Source organism: Ctenopharyngodon idella, chromosome 17 (assembly GCF_019924925.1).
Source record: "Ctenopharyngodon idella isolate HZGC_01 chromosome 17, HZGC01, whole genome shotgun sequence".
Classification (NCBI taxonomy): Eukaryota; Metazoa; Chordata; class Actinopteri; order Cypriniformes; family Xenocyprididae; genus Ctenopharyngodon; species Ctenopharyngodon idella.
In genome coordinates this window covers 2,609,990-2,633,469 of record NC_067236.1, presented here as the reverse complement: position 1 = coordinate 2,633,469, position 23,480 = coordinate 2,609,990, and the positions used below count along the sequence as shown (strand labels likewise).

At 38.4% G+C, this 23,480-nt stretch overlaps 1 protein-coding gene across 20 annotated transcripts in view; it reads right to left on the bottom strand.

The window, feature by feature from the left end:
• Positions 1 to 23,480, bottom strand: part of cdc42bpaa (CDC42 binding protein kinase alpha (DMPK-like) a) — a 70,987-nt gene that overhangs the window by 14,996 nt on the left and 32,511 nt on the right. For 4 of the 20 annotated variants that reach the window (XM_051868787.1, XM_051868798.1, XM_051868801.1 and 1 more), the window contains exons 6-29: positions 16,674 to 16,767; positions 15,442 to 15,483; positions 13,702 to 13,902; positions 13,217 to 13,468; positions 13,043 to 13,122; positions 12,491 to 12,651; positions 12,270 to 12,392; positions 11,805 to 11,938; positions 11,183 to 11,425; positions 10,983 to 11,093; positions 9,415 to 9,665; positions 9,016 to 9,121; positions 5,922 to 6,046; positions 4,731 to 4,836; positions 4,398 to 4,546; positions 3,285 to 3,376; positions 3,105 to 3,181; positions 2,744 to 2,782; positions 1,989 to 2,108; positions 1,591 to 1,668; positions 1,370 to 1,475; positions 1,142 to 1,278; positions 230 to 369; positions 55 to 136 (exon numbers count right to left, since the gene is read on the bottom strand). In XM_051868787.1, coding sequence (XP_051724747.1) covers positions 55 to 136; positions 230 to 369; positions 1,142 to 1,278; positions 1,370 to 1,475; positions 1,591 to 1,668; positions 1,989 to 2,108; positions 2,744 to 2,782; positions 3,105 to 3,181; positions 3,285 to 3,376; positions 4,398 to 4,546; positions 4,731 to 4,836; positions 5,922 to 6,046; positions 9,016 to 9,121; positions 9,415 to 9,665; positions 10,983 to 11,093; positions 11,183 to 11,425; positions 11,805 to 11,938; positions 12,270 to 12,392; positions 12,491 to 12,651; positions 13,043 to 13,122; positions 13,217 to 13,468; positions 13,702 to 13,902; positions 15,442 to 15,483; positions 16,674 to 16,767 — 3,049 coding nt within the window. The remainder of the gene's footprint in view (positions 1 to 54; positions 137 to 229; positions 370 to 1,141; positions 1,279 to 1,369; positions 1,476 to 1,590; positions 1,669 to 1,988; positions 2,109 to 2,743; positions 2,783 to 3,104; positions 3,182 to 3,284; positions 3,377 to 4,397; positions 4,547 to 4,730; positions 4,837 to 5,921; positions 6,047 to 9,015; positions 9,122 to 9,414; positions 9,666 to 10,982; positions 11,094 to 11,182; positions 11,426 to 11,804; positions 11,939 to 12,269; positions 12,393 to 12,490; positions 12,652 to 13,042; positions 13,123 to 13,216; positions 13,469 to 13,701; positions 13,903 to 15,441; positions 15,484 to 16,673; positions 16,768 to 23,480) is intronic. The other 16 variants (XM_051868797.1, XM_051868804.1, XM_051868806.1 and 13 more) reach the window with 11 other exon arrangements.

Here is a 23,480-nt window from a genome sequence, read left to right as displayed (position 1 = left end):
GTTACCAATATGAACTTATGTCAATAAAGTATTGTACAATCATGTTCAACTCACCCTGAAGATACAGGGAATGTCCTTCCTGTTCGCATGAATGACATCTGATGCCAAAACTTGGTTAACTGAAAATTCCTCGTCCCTGCAAACAAAAGAGAATGATTTAGATGTCATTCAAACGCAGTCATTAGAATCAAACACAGGCTCAGATGTTTGTTTTGAAGTCCTCTCTGACCTCATGTCAATAACCTGGTTCACCGTGACACCAGGCTGAGCAGCTTTGCCCTCTGGGAGATCATATAAGAAGAGTTTGAAGTCACAGATCACAGCAATGGCCCTCTGCCACCCCTTCTTCACTCCCAACGGTTTAGGCACCTAAAAGAAAAGATCTCAGAGTTAGTTTTCAACTTACTGAAAACAAAAATTTTCAACTTATGTTATACAGTATTATATTATATTATATTATATTATCCAATATAGCAATATTACCTTTGGTGACAGACTATTTTTAAATCTAAAATATTATATGCTGAAATTATAACTTAAAGGGTAAGTTCACCCAAAAATGAAATTTCTGTCATTAAAGGGAGTGTTCACCCAAAAATGAAAATTTGATGTTTATCTGCTTACCCCCAGGGCATCCAAGATGTAGGTGACTTTGTTTCTTCAGTAGAAAACATTTTTGGGTGAACTATCCCTTTAAGTACTCACCCTCATGTCATTCCAAACCTACTCCATTCCAAAGCAACGAAATTACCATATTCAAGGTCCAGAGAAGTACTAAAGACATTGTTCACTGCATCAACTGCATCAAGAGGAGACTGACAGTAAAGACTGTCGTTACTACTTCTTGGACCTTGAATGTGGTAATTTCGTTGCTTTCTATGGGAGATAAAAAACCTCTCGGATTTCATCAAAAATATCTTAATTTGTGATCCAAAGATGAACGAAGGTCTTGCAGGTTTGGAATGACATGAGGGTGAGTAATTAATGACAGGAATTTAATTTTTGGGTGAACTAACCATTTAATCCTGCTCCATTTTCCAGGAAGATAAAATAAACGAACTGTTTATCTGCTAATAGTAATAGTAACAGTAATAGTTTTGATCACAAAACTTTCAAGGGGATTTACACTAAAGCTTCTAACCTTGACGTGGCCCTCATAAGCTGTGCCGATGCCTTTCTGGGGGTCGATACCCAGCGGTCCTTTGGTTTGATCCGGTGGGATCGGGCATACAGCAGGAGCTTTGTCCGCACACGTCACATGACAGGAGAAATTACAGACTGCAGAAGGAGGAGAACAAGGTGAATGCCAATCTTAATGTCAATTATTATTTCCATGACAACCTCAGCTGTGGCCATAGTGACCCCTTACCTTCACACGTACAGCCCTGTCGAATTATTCCCACCATTAAAGACGTACACTGGTTACACTTAGTGGGTGTATTGAAGGTCTTCACCACAAATTGATGGGCCTTTGGCTAAAAAGAGCAATTTAGAAAACTATAAATTACAACATATTACAGAATATAAAATATGTTTGACTGGCTGATAGGAAAGTAGCTAGAATATGAGGAAAATTAATGAATGAATTACTTTAGGTGTGCTGTGACCAGAGCTACTGTATCCTGATCGAATGGGAGTTTGTGCACCTCTTTGTGGCTGATCTACCTGCTGGAAACATAGTCATGACTATTAGTCACAACATGCTAACATCCTATTAGAAACATTATAGCATCATCTGCACCATCTCTTTTTCTGAATGAGTAAAGCTTTGTTCCAAAACCTGCTGAGCTCCCTACCTAGACAGACCTCTAAGCCTCATAGGTATGCTTTTGGCCATATTCTAAGGTGGCATCCCATGTGTATTGGACAAGGCAATCCCAGAATGCACTGTGACAAGCTCAGTGTTAAGTATCATTCAAAATGTCAGTGCAGTGTACTATGTTTCTAAGTTTCAGCGTTGCTAAAGGGGTCAGACATTGAGAAGTCACCTCGTGAGACTCTGTATCGCTGGTAGTTGAAGGTGAGCGAGAGTGTGACGTGACCTGGGATCTTCCATCTTCCTCCCGGGATGGTGTGTTGGACAGGCTGAAGTTATCAATAGAATCAATCTATTGAGAGGGTTAGAGATAGGAAACATTTAGAGAACCAGCTGTATCATGAGCAGCAGATGGAAAACATAAAATGGCAGCATTTAGACTCAAGACATGCCTGCTAAACGTAACACAACAGGACTGTTTGCAAAGACATCATGCACATTAGCAGCATTTTGACAGGACAGAGGTTTAAAAAACATTTCCAAGACCCAAATAACACATCAATGACGCCTGACAGGAAAAAGAACCAAGAATTTAGAGAAATCTGAAACACTGCTGAACACAAACGCCACATGTCTGTTTCACAAAAAGCTTCACAATAGATTAGAAACAGCAATTATATGCAAAACTGAGTTAGAAGTTGTCATCCAAACCTCCATTGGTAATGCAAGATGAATGGAACAAAATGTTGCATATGTATTAGCTACAGAAAGTGTCAGTTTGTAGTTCAAATGCTCATGATGAAGAAGAACTGAGGTTAAATTGACCCTGAATGTGACAAATAAGCATGTGCACTTGAGAAACCCTCTGGGAAGTGTGGATATGCCGCTTATGCCATGCAATAACAGACCACAGACATGCATCAAATTCACACAATCAAACCAATGTAGAGATAAACCTCTGCACCGAACACAACAAAAGGAGCTTACACGTCTGCCTTTGGCGGCTGGCCCACAGGCAGTGGAGCGCTTCATCACAGACAAAATAGACAGATAGAAGGAGAGAAATAAATAAAAAGAGAGCAAACAATATATGAACACAGAGAAAAGGATTTGCACGCTTACTCGCTTTTAAAATTACGGTCTCAAAAGCCCAGAAGTAATAATCGAGAACGTTATTTAATCCACACTAAACCATGTAAAGAGAATACAAGAGGAAACATAAATCTCAATAAAATCAATATTGTGTGAATAACAAATGAAAAAGCAGACAGAATTAATGTTATATAGTAACTTTTGCTGTAATTTCATTTTAAAATGAAGCCACATGCCACTGTTTTAAAATACCTACATCAAACTGATCCAGGGCGGAGGTCGGAGCATTGAGGAAAGCCAGGAAGGAATTCTGGGAGTCTTGGTGCTTGACCCCTGGAACACATAACATGACTTAAATGTCATATACAAACATAAACACCAACAAAACAAATATCAAAAATTTTGCCCGACTCAATTCAAATGTTCAGGCTTTTACCTTTAGACAATCGCAAATTCTCAGTTTCCTGTTTCAGCCTCTGGATCTCTGCCTGCAGGTCCTGGTTCGTCTTTTCCAACTCCTCCAGCTTGCTGTGCAGAACAAAATCAGACAAAATGTAATGACCATAACCTGATTAATATGATAATATATGGCCATTTTTAGATTATCAATGTTGGCCAATGGTCAATTAACATTTTACTGAATTATTAAAGTCACAATGAAATGGAAGAATCGACAGATTTTGTCTTGTTTGGGAGTTGGGGAAAGTGGTTCTATCCATCAGTTTTGTTGATTTGATATTGAGATGTGAACTCAAAAACAGCTGAATTTTTATTCATGCTGACTTTGAAGATCTAACATGAACAACTTCACGTTTTTATTTTCTCACATGCTTTTAAATTAAATAATATAAAATATATGTATAATTTCTAGCTATTGTGTATACAACTCAATCATCAAATTATATTTTCTGAATAAAACTGGGACTTGGACATTGGTCAAACCCATATCCATTGACCATTCTTACCAGCTATTCACTAGAATGTCAACTGGATAATACCAAAGTCCCTTTTAGACATGTCATTCCACTCGGCGGCCATCTTTGAAACGCCTCTCGGAGAGCTATTTCAGTCATGCAAATGCAGCTCCTATCTCTTTGTATGAGGAAACATCAAATTCTCCAAAGCTGTTCACCAAGCTTACGATTAAATTTAATTTGATTACGAGTAATTTTTTTTTAAAAATCACCAATGAAATCTGACAACAACTGTCTCATAAATTGTCTAAATGCTTAAATCATGACAAAAAAAAAAAAGAAAAAAAGAAGGAGGTCAGGCTGGACCAGCCAATGCACTAAGCACTGACTGTTTCTATAACAACCGGAGCTTTTAACAGCAGCTGCAGTGATGCAATGACTTTACCAACTGGCTTTTTACTTAGAAGACAGGACTTGTTCTGCTATTTTGTGTGTTGCACTTTCTCCCATTCCTAATAATATAAGTGCACCGTCTTTATATATCTAAAGTCTTTGATAATACCGATCAACTCATTTCCTGATCTACCGAAAGGTACGTTCTTCTGCAAGCTTTAAAGGAGAGATGTGTGTTTTACCACTCAGTGTCCATATGGGACGCCTTGACTTTGTTGAGCTCATCCTGGATGGTTTGTTTGGCTCTAATCTCGGCATCCAGTGCAGACTGCAGCTCCAGACGGGCAGACATGTCCAGCTTAGCCAAACGTCTCATCTTCCATGGCATGTCCTGGAAAACCAGAAGAAAAGAAAATTAAACATCTACTTTTGCCATTGCCATTAACGTCTTTTAAAGTTTGAAAAGGTCAATGTTTATAATAAACTTCATTATTAACTCATGCTACAATGCATTCCAAAAACTAAGCACTAAGTTAACAGTCAAGATCAAAGTTTAGTTGTAAAAGGACTCTCACAGTAGCACGTGCACCCAGACTGGTGTTCTTCAGGCCTTCCAGTTCTTCTGTCATCTTAGTAGCCAAAGCCTGCAAATATCCTCGAGCATCTTTCTCATCACTGACCCTGAGAGAGAAAAACAGATGTTCAGAACTGCACTTCCAAACATGACCACAAGATGGCCTCACGGCCATACAAAAACCAAGGGTTTGGTGCCAAAGAAACAGAAGTGAAACAAAAACTGAATTACAATTATGCAGAGAAGCAGCAAGCATAATAACCATTATTTTAGTTTATTTTAGAATTTTCAGCCTCTGTGCACTGAAAAAACTGCAGCTGTGATTTTAAAACCAAGCAGAAGCTATTGCTGGTCAGTTGCTTTAAGCAATGGAACGAACGAACGAACGAACAAACAAGAAAGTGGTGATATTTTATGGATAGTTCCTACTAATCTGCCTTTCAGCTAGGACTAATGGGCAAATGTTATGTTGCATAATTAATACTCATTAATCAAGCTGCTATGTCCCTACTCCACTCTTTTCAGATCATTCCTACACTCCTGCACTTTTGCTCCACTGCAGGAACTTTCCCCAGGAACTAGGGACTTTGGGGTGGTACTCTGAGTTTCGACCGCAGGGACAAGGGTCTAAATGAAGTTCCGGGCAAAAAATTTACCCTCAGAAAGTTCCTGCTCACGAGGTAGTACTCTTTCAAAGTTCAGAAACTTTCGGGGGTGAGACTTGTGCGCTGAACATGCTGATTGGTTGAGTTCATGCAGCATTTTATTTTAACCACCATTTTTAAAAGACAGCAAGGTGAAAGCAAGTCCCTAGTTCCTGAGGAAAGTTCCTGCGGTGATAAGCGGCTTAAGAGTTGTTTGCTATTCGAATGAACAATTTTCATCAAGTTTAAAAAATACAGCCGATGGACCGACGACGAGGTTCAGGCTTTATTAAGCTTATATGCGGAGGACGAAATCCAGCGGGACACGGAAAGTCGCATGCACTCCTACATCACTGGACTAATTTGCCTAATCTTCACGGTACTTTAGACCATGATGGAAACGCAGACAGCATCAGGTCTGAGGGAAAAAAGTTCCCAAGACAAATTGTTCTGGGTAGTTTCGGTGGAAATGCGGCTTAAGAGCACTGATTCCAGATTAAAACATGCGATTAGACAGCAAGGCGAAAGTTTGTGTGTGTGTTTCTCACCATTGAATGATTTCTGTGATCTGAGCTTCCCAGTGAGCCACACTTTCTTTCTTATCAGCCAGTTCTCTCATCTCCTCCTCCAGCTGTTTGTTACTGCTGCTCAACTTCTCAAACGAAGACATCACCTACACACACAATAAAAGATGTTATTGAACACACTACAGGTTAAAAGTTTGGAGATTTTTTTATTTTTTTATTTATTTATTTAAATTGATTAATCAAAAGTGACAGTCAAGACATTTATAATGTCACAAAAGATTTCTATTTCAAATAAGTGCTATTTTTTCTTTTGCACTTTCTATTCATCAAATAATCCACAAAAATATTAAGCAGCACAACTGTTTTCAACATTGATAATGATAAGAAATGTTTCTTGAGCAGCAAATCAGCATATTAGAATGATTTCTGAAGGATCATGTGACACTGAAGTCAGGAGTAATGATGCTGAAAAATCAGCTTTGCAACACAGGAATAAATTACCATTTTAAAAATATATTAAAATACAAAGTTAAGTTGTTAAAATAGAAATTTACATTGTATTTACAATAATATTTCACAATATTACTGTTTTACGGTGTTTTTTTATCAAATTAATGCCTTTGGTGAGCATAAAAGACTAAATAAGACTATACAGTTCTTTTTTATGAACACATATTCATTCAGTCAACCCACAGACTTTATTCTGAAAATGTAGTTTAGCACATCCCTGACCCAGTTATACATTTCATTTCAGTGAACAGAAAATAATCCTCATTTGAGGTTTTTACTCCAATACAACCCAATTAACAACAACAGGCTCAAAAACATGCCCATCATCATTTCAGAAAATCACAAACCAATATGGCAATTTAAGAAGCCAGATGTAATTATATGGACCAGAGAAACAGCGACTGGCTCTCATCAGAGCCTGCAGGATGGACCACCATGCAAAGCCACCCGTGTCACTCTAATACCCTCTACATTTCCGCCCCTAAACCACCAAGAACCCTGAAACGCTCATGAATAAACATGGCACTTTCCGTCTGCAACAGCTCTGTTGACTTTGCAGTAAACATGTCTGCTAGTACTAGTATATCCAGTCAACTCTGATTTAGATGCGCTCTCTATCTTAAGCAAGAGCTGGAAGAGGCTGACCACCCCATAATTGCACTTGCATTATTCAACATTTTCATTTAACACTGCACTCTGACCGGAGCTCTGAACCCTCGCAGTGGTCCTCAGGATAACCGTTCCAGATTCCTGTCTGTTGATCAGCATATTTCCCTGTGCTTACACAGAGGGGAGAACGCTGACTGACTTCCCAGTAAAACATTGGCATGGTGAACCATATCTTCAGCTCATGGAAACACTCAGTCCGCAAATGGCAACGGCATGTTTTCTTTCTTTCACAACTGAGTGCTGCCCTCCAAGGGTTCTTCTCTAAACATCTCTGGCGTGTGTTTTTTTTGCCGTCAGCCTCACTGAGAGCAGTTATGAACCGACACACGCACATGGAGGGCTCTCTTTAAACCACTCTGTGTGCTTTACGCTCCATTTGAAGCACGCAGAAATGATACCCAGTATTAATTAATGGTTTTAAAAAAAAGCATCAACTCTGACCGCTAAGAAGCGAAGCCTCCTGTCATCTTCAGCGTAATAACCACATTAAAAGCGAAGTGGAATCTTTGACTTCAGTAATATGAGAGATGGAGGTTGTGGTTTCAGGATTGTGGGCTGATGTGTTAGTGTTGCACAGCATCCTGGAGCCACAGTAGTGTCATAGTATCCAAGCCTAAAAATACTGGTATGCCATAATTTTTTTCAAATCGTAGTAGTTTTACTATGAGAAACATTGTTTATACAGTAGATAAAATTGTTTGCACACCAACAGTTTAACTTGAATCTAAGGCATGTCTGCAATAATGTAAAACAATAAACAATATAATGTGAGCATGACAAACATGTCGCATGTCGACTGTAATTCGAGAAGACTTAAGATGATAACATTCACCACACTCTATAAGAAACAACACAGTCGAACAACATAAGTGGCATTGAGATAATTCAGTTGGTTAAAAAATTGTGAGGTATGATTTAAGCCAATGTGAAATGCTGTTTTACTTCCATAATGCGATTTTTTTTTCCTCCTCCTTTTTTTTTCTTTGAGAAAATGATTTGGTGTCAAGACCTGATTTTATCTATCACACTTCTGTTTGCACTTTCGGTTCCATCGTCCTGAAGTCAATGAATTTTTTGCATGGGTTTTTGGTTAAATGCCTGAAATAAGGTCTGTGGTTAACACAAGCTAAAAAATTTTCACGTTTTATTCTACAACATAAAAGACACTGGTGCTTTTTGGTGATTTTTTTTAAGCTTTTACTTGTACTGAAAATGTGGTTGCTAATGAGTGGCAAAATGGGACATTTGGGAACATTAAACATCATCACGCCAAACAGGAAATCCCATTTAGTTCCCTTATACAGCCTTGTTGTGTTTATACCTGCACTCTTGCAAACTAATCTAATTCAAACTTGTAGATTTGAAATAAAGATTGGTAATGACGCTGAAGTCATGTGATTGTGGTGTAGTTTGTTCATAGCCTAGCTTTAGCTTATTACTTCTGATGAATATTTTAGACTTCAAAATTAATAAAAGTAGTGTTCATTTGTGAAAATTATCTTGATGAACAACACATGTCAAATTATAAAATTTTGTTGGTCACCAAGCTTATTTTCTGCAATAATCCAAAAAAGCCAATGGAAAAATCCTATCGTCTTTTTGTCAAGGGAATCAGGGTGATGCTAATTTCCAGGTTGGCCTAAAAAGATATGCCATCCTGCAGCACTCAATATGAGTTTCCTAAAGCAATGCCTACATAGATATTTGGATATTGGTTAACATTATCCAACTGCCTGCGGTACCTAAGGGACATCAATGGAAAAGAAAAGTCATTTCAGAATTAAGAGAGAGTTATTTCATTTTTAAAAACAATTATAAAAACTTTTTTTTTCTTTGAAATAACCTGCATCAGTGCATTAAGTAAGTAGGCTGAGCTGCTGAATTTCATGTTGACGTTCAGTTATCGTGACAGCCCTAGGAGTGTGTGAATGTTCACCTTGTCAAGTTCACTGGAAAGTTTCTTGTTCTCCTCTGACAGCAGCACTCGCTCTCTCTCGTACTTTTGTTTGTACTCGGTCTCAAACTCCTCTCGTTCACTCTGACTGTGAGGGCGAAATGATTTATTGAGCATTAGGGTTAGTCAGCATCCAACACACACTGCCAACATACTAACACAAGCCAAACTCCATAGCTTATTTTAAAGAGGTCATGATCTACTCTATATTTTAGTGATTTTCTCTTAAGACCACTTGTAATCTTAGTCAAGGTTCCTTGCATTACAAATGATTGAAATTTAGTTTTACATGACCATTTCTGAAAACTCTCTGACCCTTAGAATTATCAAATAAAATAATACATGTTGCTGTTGAACAATCTCTTGTAGTAAGATCAGTACCTGTCTCTGCGGGTCTTCTCAAGCTTGTCTTTGAGCATCATGATCTCTTTCTTCAAGGTGAGCTGCTGTCCCTCAGCTTCTCGCAGCTTCTTCTTCAAGTTCTTCAGTTCGTTGGCATGTTGTAGTTCCCTGCGTGACAGCTCTTCCTCATAGAACACAGTCTTCTTCTCCAGGTCTGCTCGTAATTTACTGAGCTCTTGGTGCTGCTCAGAGGTCCCAACGCTTGGAGAACGGCCCACCTGCTTCTGCTGCTTCACGACACAGAAAAATAGTCATACATTAAAATGCTCCGATACAAACATCCAATCCCAAGCAACATGTACAGTAGTGCTTGTGACAAAGAAACACTGACAACAGAGCAAACAGAGAAGAATGGATATATCAGAGAAGGATGTTGATGAAGTAAATGTATAGTATTAATACAATGTTAAACAAATTAAGTATTTACACCTATATAGTTCATCATATTCACACCTATATAATTCATCATGTTCACATTTGTACATGTGTGCTTGCAAAAATAAAAGCCTCGGGCCTGCACATGTTTATGTACACAAACACAAACTGCTTTGAATATTACATATTAAAATATTACTTTCTTTTTTACAGAGATTAACTTTATCCTCAGATCAACGAGTTTCAAAAATAAATTCAAAACCTGTGCTAATTGAAAGAAAACAAGTTAACAAAAAGATTTAATTCAATATTTAGTGATAATATAGCATAATGAGTGATTTACAAGAAATATTTACAAGGCCGGTCATTTTTTGACCGGGAACACAAAAGGTCTTACAGGGTTTTTTTTAACTCCGCAAAAGGGTTAACAGTAGCTATGTTTCCATTCAACTATTTTTATGCGCATTTTGGGATATTGCATAAAAAAAACATGAAGATGCACATCAATTGTAAAAATGCGCATAAAAAACGTATGCGCTCAACTGAGTCGGATACATTTTTTATGCGATACGAAAACATGCACATAAACTACGATGGAAACACTTTTAGTGAATAAATTCCATGATGCGCATCAAAAAAGACGTGACTTTGCGATGGAACGGCATAACTGGACCAACCAGCGAATAGATCTTGTTGCACAGCATCTGAAATGCTGTTTAGGTCATTCTGTAATGCCTGAGCGAAGTCTGTCGTTAAAGTGGTTCGGTATAATTCCCTACCAGAAGCGCCTCACATGATTGTGTTCTCAAACACCTGGCATCTGAATGCAAGATAACAACGACAGTGTTTATTGTGTTTTGTCTGCAGGCTCTGAGGCGCAAGCAATTTATTTAATACAAAAATGACTGTATACAGTGGCTTCTACTGCAGAAAACTTCCATTTTTCTTAGTGATTTTTAGCGCCAGTTTATCAGGAAATGACGTTTTCTTCTCTTCGGCTTACTGGATGGAAACAGTGCTTTAATCGCAAATGTTTTATGCAATATTCCAAATTTGTTAAATTTGCAACTTTGGATGGAAACATAGCTAGTGGCAAAATCACTGTAACATAGCCTCTCATCTTACAGCTTTATTTTCAGGAAAAAAAAAAAGGTGTGTTTGTGTGCACAAACCTTCATTCCCTCCAGCTCTTCTTCCAGCTGTCTGCTGTACTGCTCACTGCGTTCCCTCAACTTCTTCTCTTTCTGAGACTCAGCAGACCACTCTTCAGCCTGGGCCTCCATCTACACACACAGACACAGAGTTTACACATATTTAATGTATGAGCCCACTGAACAGACTCCTCTGATCAGCTGTTCTCCTCCACTCTAACCTCTTTCTTGGCCCTCTCGGCTTTGCGCACATCCAGCCGAAGTGCTTCCACCTTCTGATTGAGGGAATCCATCTCCTCCTCTTTGTCCCGAAGCTGTCTGGAGAGTCGTTGCTTCTGTGACCGCAGCTCCGTCACCTTCTCGCTCACTTCGGCAAACTCCTGCATGGCCATTTTCCTCTGGCTGTCCGCCTCTTTCAGCTCCTTCCCCTGAGTTTTCAGCTTCTCTAAGGAGTCCTGCAGGCCCTGTAGCCAAACAGTAAACAAAGTTGTACAGAAGATTAAAACAATTTATTAAATAAAGAAATATTTAAATTATTTATTAATTATATATTATTATAATAAAATAATTTATTACACTTCATTAAAAACACTTTATTAAAAAAATATTTATTTATTATTTTACACACTTTCATACTGACTGACTCAACTTATTTATTGAACATTTGAGTCTTTTATTATATTGTGGTGATTGCAGTTTTATAATTCTAATCAGCAAAAATTAAACAGAGGCCTACATTTAGCATAACATGTCATTATACCTCTCAAGAGATATTATGTGACCCTTTCAAACTAATTTTTAGTGAGAGACATTGCTTGTGTGAAGCTGCAGTTAAAGTTGTACCTTCTGCAGGTCATCTCTTTCCTGCTTCATGCTCTTGAGCTGTTTCTCTAGAGATCGGATCTGTTTAGAGGAGTCTTCCAGATCCCTGCGGGCAGAAGTGGCCTGTTCTAACTGCTGCTCCACCTGTCCTGTATCTGAAAGAGGGAGGAGAGAGACAAAAATACAAGGAAGAGGCACAAACAACAATGTAAGGCATTAAAAACATTGTGTATTTATGAGTATATAAATGTCATATACAAAACAAACATGCAGCTCTTGGTAAAAATAAGCAGCAATTTATGTTGATCGAAATTGTTAGTCAAAACTCTCTCTCTCTCTCTCTCTATATATATATATATATATATATATAGAGAGAGAGAGAGAGAGATTTGACTAACAATTTCGATCAACATAAATTGCTGCTTATTTTTTTAAGTTTTTATATATATATATAAATTTGTGTGAATCGTGTTTATATGAGATTACCTGCGATTTGTTTCCTTAGCATTTCTATCTCCTCCTTCAGTCCACGGATCTCAAACTCTCTGTTGGAGGAAATGGGCCCGTCCCCGCTGGAGTACTGCAGAGCTTGAACCGTTTTTGTGGCCTCTGAGGACCAGAAGACATTTCAATTGTCAGCCAGGCAGACTAACAATTTTGTGGTATTATTTCAGCAGAAAATAACCTAAGGAAGAAGGGGCAAACACCTTGTAGTTTGCGACTGAGCTCCAGTTTTTCCTGCTCCAGACGGCGGATCCTCCGTTCATATGCCTCAGTAGCCAGACTGTCCTCCAGGCCGCGCTGCACACCCATGTCCATCTGCGTAGGTGCCGCAGACTCCCGCAGGCAACCGCGGTCAGACAGCGTACTGTAGGGGAAAACAGGTTCAGGGGTCAAATGATCACACTAGAGTAGGGGTTCTCAACTCTGGCCCTCAAGGTCCACTTTCCTGCAGAGTTTTGCTCCAACCCTAATCAAACACACCTGAACAAGCTAATGAAGGTCTTCAAGATTACTAGGAAGATATAGGCAGGTGAGTTTAATCAAGGTTTGAGTTAAACTATGTAGGAAAGTGGACCTCAAGGACCAGAGTTAAGAACCCCTGCACTAGAGACTCATTCTAGTCAAGATGTGATCAATTTTAGGACTGATTTTTGTTTTAAACAGAGAGGAAATTGGATTGTAACACAATGCAGGCCGGATTTGAACCTGCATCTCCTGCATGATCATCTCAGTTGAGTTGTACAGTGATATCTTACCAGTTACTTGTGTAGGTGAAACCTACAAATGGGAGATGGTGTCCTGAGAAGGCGGTGTGAGAAGGAGGCGGCATTGTCTCCTAAAATAGAGCAGAGATCGTAAGATCGTATGATTTGGTAACCCAAAGGTTGTGGGTTCAAATAAGGTAGGTCAAAACCAAAAGTGTAATATACTACTGTGTTCTTGAGGCAGTCATCATCCACATCAAAGTTTGACGTGTCAGACGGGCTGCTGACTTCAGGGATGTAGGGGGCGTCACAGTTGCGGATGTTCTGCCAGTCAATGCCAGAAAAGAAGGGGTGCTGTTTGAAGTCCACAATGCCGTTCTGACCCAGCCTGTGCTCTCTGGAGCAGATGAGTCTGCGGATCAGGTCTTTGGCATTTTCCGAGACGTCTGTCACATGGGCAGGGAACTGGAACCGCTCCTGCGGGAAACAGGGGATGAACAGAAAACCACTTAATAAAGACACAATATTGGTCTACTAGATTAGGTTTTCATGCTTGAATGTTCAAAAATTAATGCTTTTTTTTTTTTTTTTTTTAACATGTTTTACATTGTTGCAGTTCCTTTCTTCCCAGTATTTCAGTAATGTTGTTTTTGTACCTATCTCTATGAAGCCCCCTATGTTATTCCTAGGGTTAGAAACTGACTCTGTACCTTGTGGTTCATAATCTTGCCGTACGTTTCCACCAGGGACTCTGCATAGAAAGGAGTTTCCCCGTACAGCATCTCATACATGCAGACACCCAGTGACCACCAGTCACATTCCGGGCCATATTTCCCTTTCCCATCCTCCATAGCCTGCAGGATCTCAGGAGAGATGTAGTCTGGAGTGCCCACAGCGACAGACGACTGCACCTGTGAGGACAGAAAATGAGTTTAAAGATATGCTGGAAAGTTAAACGGGTGGAAAGGCTGCATATTGCATACAAAACTGGAACAGATATTTTCAATTTAGCAAGCTCTAATTGGACTGGTTTAATTTACACTTGCAGCAGTAAAGGCATATATCGGTTCATCTTTGGAAACAAAGTCAAGTTTACAGGGAACTGGTTGACAATGCACTTTTTAGGAATAATACATATCCAAGAGGAACTGTACAGTATTTTCTGCTTTGTTTTCTTAGTTATGTCTGTTAAAGGTCTGTACTGAAGTCATTTTCAGCTATTTTTCATGTATATTTGGTAAAAATGTTCACAGAGACTGCCGTTACATTACATAAATTCATTTTTTGCCATTTAGTCAAAGGTCTATCTCCCATTTAATAGTCTGTCTAATTGTTACTAATATGTCAAAAAGACACTTTATATTATGTGAAATGCATCCTGGTGTCAATTCAGGACACAATGTCAGGTCTCTACCTGCAGGGCTGTGATTCCTGGTAAGGATTTTTTAAAAACAATGCAAATCATTTGAATGAATCTCACAAAACCTGTCAAGAACATGTACAGGTCATATTTCACCAAAAAAAAAAAAAAAAGAGGGAAAAAAGCAAAGCAAATAGAAAATTAGATGCTTTGGACAAAGAAGATAAATCAATTTTTGTTTAATTTTTTAAAAACTTTATTGTTTCATTTTGATTTTGTCATTAAATACAGTCAGTCTTTTTGACAGTTGACATGAGATTCATCTATTTATTGTGGTGTTTGTTATTATGACTGCAGGAGAATTCAGGACCTCGCATGTTGAGAACAGAAACAGAGAGGGGTTCAGTGTCTGTCTGAGCATCACACGAGTTACTCATTTGCATTTTATAGTGATGAGCGTTGTGTCTTTATTGGCACAACACTCATCACTATTAAATGCAAATTAATAACTCAAGCCATCTCATTGGTTGCAGCCAGCAGAGGTGGGCATAGCCTGGGGCAGTGGTTCTCAACTACAATCCTGGAGCCCTGCAGCACTGCACAATTTACATGTCTCCTTAATCAAAAACACCTGATTCAGGTCCTCAGCTCATTAGTAGAGACTCCAGGACCTGAAATAGGTATGTCAGACAAAGGAGCGATGCAAAATGTGCAGTGTTGAGGGGACTCCATGAACATGGTTGAGAACCACCGGCCTAAGGGAACAGTTAAACAGTCAAAGTATTCAGATACACAAAAACCTCTCAGAGCACAGACCACATTGAGAGAGAGAAAGAGAGCTAGTGATATCACTAGAGACCACTAATGAACAAGGGGGATGAATGGAGCTTCCTGGCCAAGGTTCAAGGGGGGCTGAGCCGGCGGAAACCGTCTGTAATGCAGCCTGTGGCAGATGTGTGCAGCTGGAAGAATTTGTGGAAGTGAGGCAGTAAATTAGCTGCTCTTGCTGGCAGTGACACACACTTTAAAACACACGGACATGTGAAGAGAGTTAGGCACACACGTGCGAACACGCAGAGACCACACTCACGCTGCTCTTGTCAGAAGTCGGTGGGATATCCTGCCGAGCTATCTGCGACGTGCCAGAAAACAGCAGCACATATCAGATCAAGTGAAATACTCACCCCTGCTTCAAAGACGTGTGACTGAAATACAACTCTGATCATAAACTGCCTTTCAAACCGAGGGTGTCCTCTGGGTCTCCCATTATTTTATATTAAAACAGTGTGCCTACATGATTGAGCTGGAGCCCAGTTTCTTCAGCAGATTTTTTTTAAGCATAACTCTAAATTTATTGTCCAAGCATTTCCCATCAGAACACTAGATGAAAGAACATGTGTCATGTGACCTAAAACTCTTTGCAGCATTTTCTTTAAGGCTGGAACACACTACATGACTTTTGCTCAGATTTTTAGATGAGTCCACAATAGTTGAGTCCGTGCCAGTCTACAGATTTTGGCCAATCGGAGTTGATAGATTTCACAGAAAATCTGTGAATCTTTTACATTCTAATATGCTGATTTGCTGATCAAGAAACATTTTTATTTTTTATCAATTTCGAAAACAGTTGTGCTAAATTATTTTGTGAAAACCGTGATTTTTTTTTCTTCTTTTTTTCTCAGGATTCTTGAACAGAAAGTTCATAAGAACAGCATAAAGGGTAGTGTAACTGAGGCAAAATATTCTTAGTACAGGAAGTGAACTAAAATATGGGAAAACCGATCTGAAACCGACCCCAAAAAAGTAGTACACTTACATCACACTTAAAAAATGTTTGGATGTCACTGCATGAGATAGTTTTGGTTCCAAATTTTTCTCCATAGTGATTTAAAAAAATATTTTCAGTAATAGATTACGTCATTCACAATGCTCAATGGGACTTTAAGTCCCATGAGGCATATGCTGTAGGTGACATTTTATTAGGATGTTTTAACTTAAAATCAAACCATGAGTTTAGTGTTATTGCTAGCACCTGTTGAGCTACAGAAACACTGAGAGCTTAAAGCTTTTCAGAAAACAAATATGTATTGTTTTTACACTAACACATTCCTGTTGTGAAGCTTTCAAGCCAAGTTGTAGGATCAATCTGACCCATTACAGTGTAGAAAAGGAGACCCAGTTCACACAACAATAACACAACCCATTGTCAGCTCTAAATAACAATCCTGGCGACTTCCTTCTTCTGTGAAATATGAGGATTAACATTCTGGCGTGCTCTTATGTTTGCATATTCACTGATATTAAAACAGCTAACATACTAACCGTTCCATCCTCCCTGAGTTTAAGACAGGAGCCGAAATCTGCAAGTCGAATGTGTCCATTCACATCCATAAGAATGTTATCTGGCTTGATGTCTCTGTCAGAGAGAAAAAAAGAAAGACTCATTAATACAAAAACAATAAAAGATTTTAGAAGTTATATGTTGATGTGAAAGAAGTTGCTATGAGCCGTGTTTAAAGCTGCCAAGGTTGGATTCAAATCCCAGGGAAGACACATAATAATTACATTTATTCTTTGAATGGATAAAAGTGCCAGCAAAATGCAGTAACGTAAATATAAATAATTCTATTATTATTGTATTTGGTTTACATGGAGCAAAAATCTTTTCTAGGCATGTTACGGCTTACTTTATTTTACAAACTTAGAGCCAGTGCGTACTTTAGAGAGCTTCTTAATGAGACAGAGCAGTAATTCACAGTGGGTTTCACAGTGGGGACTTGTGTTCGCCCCGTAAATCACCTCTATTCCTGAGAGAGCCACATAGGAAACGGTTCTGTGACACAGAAAGCCTCCATCCACTCCACATAACACAAGCTCTTATGAGAGGAAGTCAAAACAAACAGAGGTCAGAGATTTGAACCTGTCATTTGCAGGGCAGGATTAGTCTTAACAGGGTACGAGAGGTGCTCTCTGCCCTGTCTGTGACCTGCCCATGGGGCAGCCGGCACTAGAAGCCTAAACAAAAAGGCATCAAAGTGTCGCAAGTTCGTGTCTCCATTACAGCTTATCTAAACCTGTGTGTGAGAGAACACGCTTGAGGCAAGAGCGAAACACACTGTTCTTATTCTCCTTAACGCTCTTGCTCTTGTTCGCCCCTCGTAAATTTGATCCAGGAGGTTGACGTGGAGATGTAATAAAGACGGAGTGAATGTTTGCATGTGCCTTGTATAGACATGAATTACTACAACACTCGTGAGGTGAGTTTCCTTCAATATCTCACAAACTGCCTCTGAATCCTGTAACAATGTTCAATGGGCAGTCAGTTTTTTTTCAAAAACCATAGTAAAAAGTCCTATGGAGATTTATAATGAAAACACAGTTATAATAAAAGCTGATGGAAACTTGATACTGAGGTATATCATATTCTACATTTTTTGCAGCATTTTTATATTCTTGAAATTTAACAAATGAGTCTGTGCACACTGAATATAAACTGCCACTGAAATAGAAACCAAGCAATCAACAAAACCTGCTGTCGCTTGTGGCGGTCTGGCTACTGATTAGGACAAAAACTTATGCCTGGTAAAGACAGTGCTATAATATTAGTAAAGAATTCACCAAAAACATGATTAAAAATGTCAATGGCAAATTTTAATTATCTTTTAGACATTTGGAATTCCCTAAAACATCTTTAGACTATTATAATGATATGCAATTGGCCTACATTACCATTCAAATGTTTGGAGTTAGTAAAGAAATGAAAATTTTTATTCAGCAAGGATTTATAAAATTGATCAAAAGCTTCAGTAAAGCCTTTAAATGGTTATAAATTTATATTTTAAATAAATGCTGCTCTTTTGAACTTTCTATTCATCAAAGAACCCTGAAAAATGGATCAAGGTTTCCATCAAATAATAAACAGCACAACTGTTTTCGACATAGATAATAATATGAAATGTCTCTTGAGCACCAAATCAGCATATCAGAATGATTTCTGAAGGATCATGTGACACTGAAGACTGGAGCAATGATGCAGAAAATTCAGCTTTGATATTCCAGAAATAAATTATATTTTAAAATATATTAATATATTTATAATAATTTTTACTTTCATTACTTTTTACAATACAATAATACAATATTACTTTTTTACTGTATTTTTGATCAAATAAATATAATTAAAGAACAGACATCTAGCAAATATTCACAAAATTGTTTGGGTGTTGATTTAAATTTTCAAATGTGTTTCTCTGTAAAATTTTACTTAATGTATCTTCAGTAAAATTTATTATTAGCTTAATTTTATATTTCAGTTTTTGTTTTAGTAATATTACTGTATCCGACAATAATAATAATAATAGGCATTGGTCATAAAAATATTCATATCTATAAAATGAAGTACTTTTTGTATTTGTCTGAAGAAGAAACTTAAGTCTTTAAAGTCAGTTTTCCTTTAAGAATAGTTTTATTACACAAACTTTGATTTGTAGACATGAATGTGTGTTTTACTTCTTGTAATGTTGATTGTTAGAAGTGAAACTGTATTTTTCGAGTGTCATCACCGTTTTCCTCTGATCCTAGAACTGACTCCAGGAGACCCTGAACACGAACACCAGATGAGTCATGTTAATCATTTGGGTTGGTTTGCATGTGAATGGTTCCGCCTGTTCTCCTGAGGCGGCCTCCCTTCACAGTAGCACTGCCTCTGTGTAAACATGGAGGGAAAGCAGCCGAAGAGGGGCGGAACAAATAAACACGGCCTCTAATGAGGCAATCCAAACCAGTGTCTTGCCTATACCCACACATGTGCCAAATCCACACAGGTCCTCATCTGGAACAAATGTGAAGTTTCGCCGCCGTATTAACGATAAAATCAGTGATCTGATTCGTACAGCTTGTACAAACTCTTTAATGTGCCCAGAGAACTGTTCCCTGTGAGGAAGTCTCCATGGCTGTCCAGGCTTCCCGTACTGATTTTTTTTGGAAGAGTCCCCAGTTATGACTATAAATTGTAGTAGACCACGAAAGTACTCTTTGTTTTCATTCTTTGGCTCTCAAAAGGAGTCGCAGCAGGAGTGTTTTGAAGGGGACATTTCATGAAAACTTGTTGCTTTTTTATGTGAAATCCTCTATAGTTCACAACCCCAGTAAGTACTGAACATTTATTGGAAATAAACTGCAAAAATGAGGCATTCAGATATTGTCATGTCACAAACATGAGCACATTAAAACAATAGTTCACCAAAAAAATTTACTCGCTTCAACCTTTTTGAAATTTATGAATTGATCATTTCATAGAAGGTTCAAGTGGTATGTGTAAGGAATTGGAAGGAAGCAGAGTACGGCTGTTTCTAAAGCAAGCAGTGCCATCTGCTGTTAAAAACTAAGCTAAGAATCAATTCGAGACAGAACTGCGATACATTTGGAAAATATCAGAATCGATCCAGAATCATTTCTTGATTTGCGATGAAACGATTTTATATGAACTGTATTAGGGGCCGTTCACATATTGCGCCTAAAAACGCGTGGAAAGCGCGGCCACATCGCTTTCTCCTCCTTTCCACAAGCTCTTACGCTCCCGTGGCGTCTGTCGTTGCTATGCAACCATGAACTGCACTCTCCACGATGACGAGGAAGTATTAGCTAAGGATTAATGATTTCTAGCCCTTGCATTAGCTTTACTACTAGATATATTGATGGAGATGAGAAATAAATCCCGCCCTGTACAGCTATGATCAATTGTTCGGCTGAGCTTTCAGTTTTGTTACAGAAAGGCCGAAGCTGATCGGTCGGTTCTTGTCACATGACCTGCGGTGCGCTTGCGGCATTCTGAAAAGTTAAGAATTTTTCATCTCGATGCACCTGGAAAACGCACCGCATGTGCGTCGCGACTGCGTGGCTTCCATCATGAGCGCGCCTGCCGCGCGGCTACATTTGAAATAACTGACTTGCGCGCGGAAAAGACGCAATATGTGAACGGCCCCTTAAAGGGTTAGTTCACCCAAAAATGAAAATTCTGTCATTAATTACTCACCCTCAAGTCGTTCCAAACCCGTAAGGCTTTCGCTTGGAAAGACATGAGGGTAAATAATTAATGACAGTATTGGCCGACTCTGTACACGTGAGCAGCACGACACATGCGTATGATGCTGATGCAGGAACCGGATAATAATGAGTTTGCGTTTAAACGTAGAACCTGGAAGCGCTGCACTGTCTCTACAATGTAAACAGCGAGAATGGCGGATGAGACGAAACTGTTGTTATTTTTGTTTTGTTTTTGGGCACAAAAAATATTCTCGTCGCTTCATGAAATTAAGGATGAACCACTGCAGTCACATGGCCTATTTTAACGAAGTCTTTAGTACCTTTCTGGGCCTTGAAAGTGGTAATTAAATTGCTGTCTATAGAGTTAGAGAACTCTCAGATCTCATCAAAAATATCTTAATTTGTGTGCCAAAGATGAACTAAGGTCTTATGAGTTTTAAACAACATGAGGGTGAGTAATTAATAACAGAATTGTCATTGTGGGGTGAACTAAACCTTTAAGCGGAGCTGCCAGACTAGCCATTAGCATCTGCTCTAGAGTTTTGCTTTGTGTGAAACATGACATGGGATTAGGGATGAACATAAGCAGTGGTTCCAGTCGACGAGTCGTTCCAGCCAAGGTTTTAAGATGTAGGAAAACTAACACTTGGTGGCAAACAAACACTTTTATTTAGAAATAAAACAGACATGAAATTACCACTATAACCAGAAAAAAGTGGCAGATGAGCACTAATTGGCTTATTAGCCATCTCCCTAATATATTTCTTTCACAAGTTTTGCTTTTTAATTTATAGTCAGACATTTAGAAATCACTATTATAAATAAAATCATCAAGAAATCAATTTTTGTCAAAACAGTTTGGCACTTTCTTGTACTGTCAAATGTGCATTTAAAATAAATTTGGCACTTTCTTGTACTGTCAAATGTGCATTTAAAATAAATAAACATGCAATATTATTAGTAACTGCACTTATCAATACAAAACAATAGCAATTTCATAATTAAATTACTTACAGCGCTACCAAATCAGGTGCTGGTGCCACCATGTGTAAAACTTAGTGCCACCGCTCTCAAACATTAGTCTGGATCCCTGGAACACCAAGGTTGCTTTGTTTCTGCTCGATATGCAAGTAATATTAGTTTTGCTATGCTTCACAGAACCAAGAAATGCAGTTGCACTTTAGTTTGTTTTTTTTCTGCTTTTTAACACAATAATGAATTCTCAGGTCAAATATAGGCATATAACCCAGTGAGACGCATCTAACATGACATAATCATTTGTTCACCCTAGGTCGACTTCCCTCCTGCCAGTAGGTGAACTAAACCCCAGTCCTGACAACACCGGAGCTAACATCATCCCCTCAGCCAGTCAAAGTGTTGAAAGAAAAACTTATCTTCCTCTTACATGAAGGATGCTACACACAGGCCCTGACAGAAACACAACACTGGGAAGCAGGAGGACATTAAAATGTGATTAGTGCTGGTTTCCTGCCCTGTCGACGCACATTACCACAGCTGCGGCGAGACTACAAATGCATATATATATATATAAAGACAAATGTTTTATGTATTTGAGGAGCGGAAAAGAGTGTCTTTGTCTAGCATTTATCGTCGAGTCATAGACAATACTGCCTTAAATAGCCTGTTCGTAGCACTTCATCTTACATAAGAGATTTTGGCCAAATGACATTAAAAAACTGAACACCCACAGAGCTACTATAAACTTTATAACAAGTTGATGAAACCGTAATGCGATGCACTTACTGCCTCAGATGCGGCCCTTCTAATGACAGACAAAACACGCATGTCTGGTCAAAAACCTTGCAACTCCAGTTGAGCTTGATTTTGATAAAATGCTGTTAATATAATGACTAGTGTAATGTAATGACAAGTAATATAATGCAAGTGTCTGACCATTTATAAAGCCACAATATCAATTTTTATGTCACAGTGTTTAATTAGGGTGAATTCAGGTTGATTGGGACACTTTTTCCCAGTCAGCTTAACGGAAAAATGTGTCCCAATCAACCTGACGTCTGCCGTCACAACACACTTTCCAAAGCAGCCTGAAATTAATACATCTGTCTAAATTCTTTTTTTCTATTAATATTAAATACATCACTATAATGTGAGATCTGTACAGAGAAGAGGTATAAATGACCTTAGTGTGTGATGCAACGTTACATGTCCTCAGGGTCTCTTTAACACACACTGAGAGAGACAGGAGGGGCAGCAGCTGGTCAGTAGATGGGCAGGTGGTGGAAGACTGTGTGTGTGAGTGATAGAGACGGTAAAGGATCAGTGAGCACCGAGGAACAGAGCCGTGTTGTTAAAAATAACTTCTCTTTCTCTCAGCCAGCCCAAAAACAGCACTGAACCACAGAACATTGGAGGACATGATTCTGATTGGTCTGTTATGGGATTCTGCAGTCAATTATTTTTAATGACTTATGAATGATCATAATAATGACCATTATTTACTGATTCAGAAAACAGTCATGTAATAAGCAGGATAAATGTACAGTCAACCAGTAATTATTTCAAAATTTACCATTTTACATCAGGGTCCTGATCATCCTATAAGGCTTTATTTTGCCATAATCACTAATATACAACATACACACACAGAACACAAACTCAACTATCATTTATATTTTTTTTTTCTGCAAGGATGCATTAAATTGAACAAAACTGATATTAAAGACAATTATAATGTTACAAAAGATGCTAGAATAAATACTATCCTAGAAAACCACTGACAAACTACACAAGAAAAAAGAAAACATGACCCAGACTATATAAAATATGGGTTCGCTTGCAACAAGGATACAAATGGTTTTGTGTAGCGATTATATTGGCTGGTGAGTGCATGAAACTAATAAAAAAATAACAAATAATAAAACACATAAATAGATTTCAGTGTTGAGATTCTGATAATTTTGTACAATAAACAATCCTAGTTTAACAATCAAAAATGAAATTTCTGTCATTAATTACTCACTCTCATGTCGTTCCACACCCGTAAGACCTTCGTTCATCTTCAGAACACAGATTAAGATATTTTTGATGAAATCCGAGGGTATC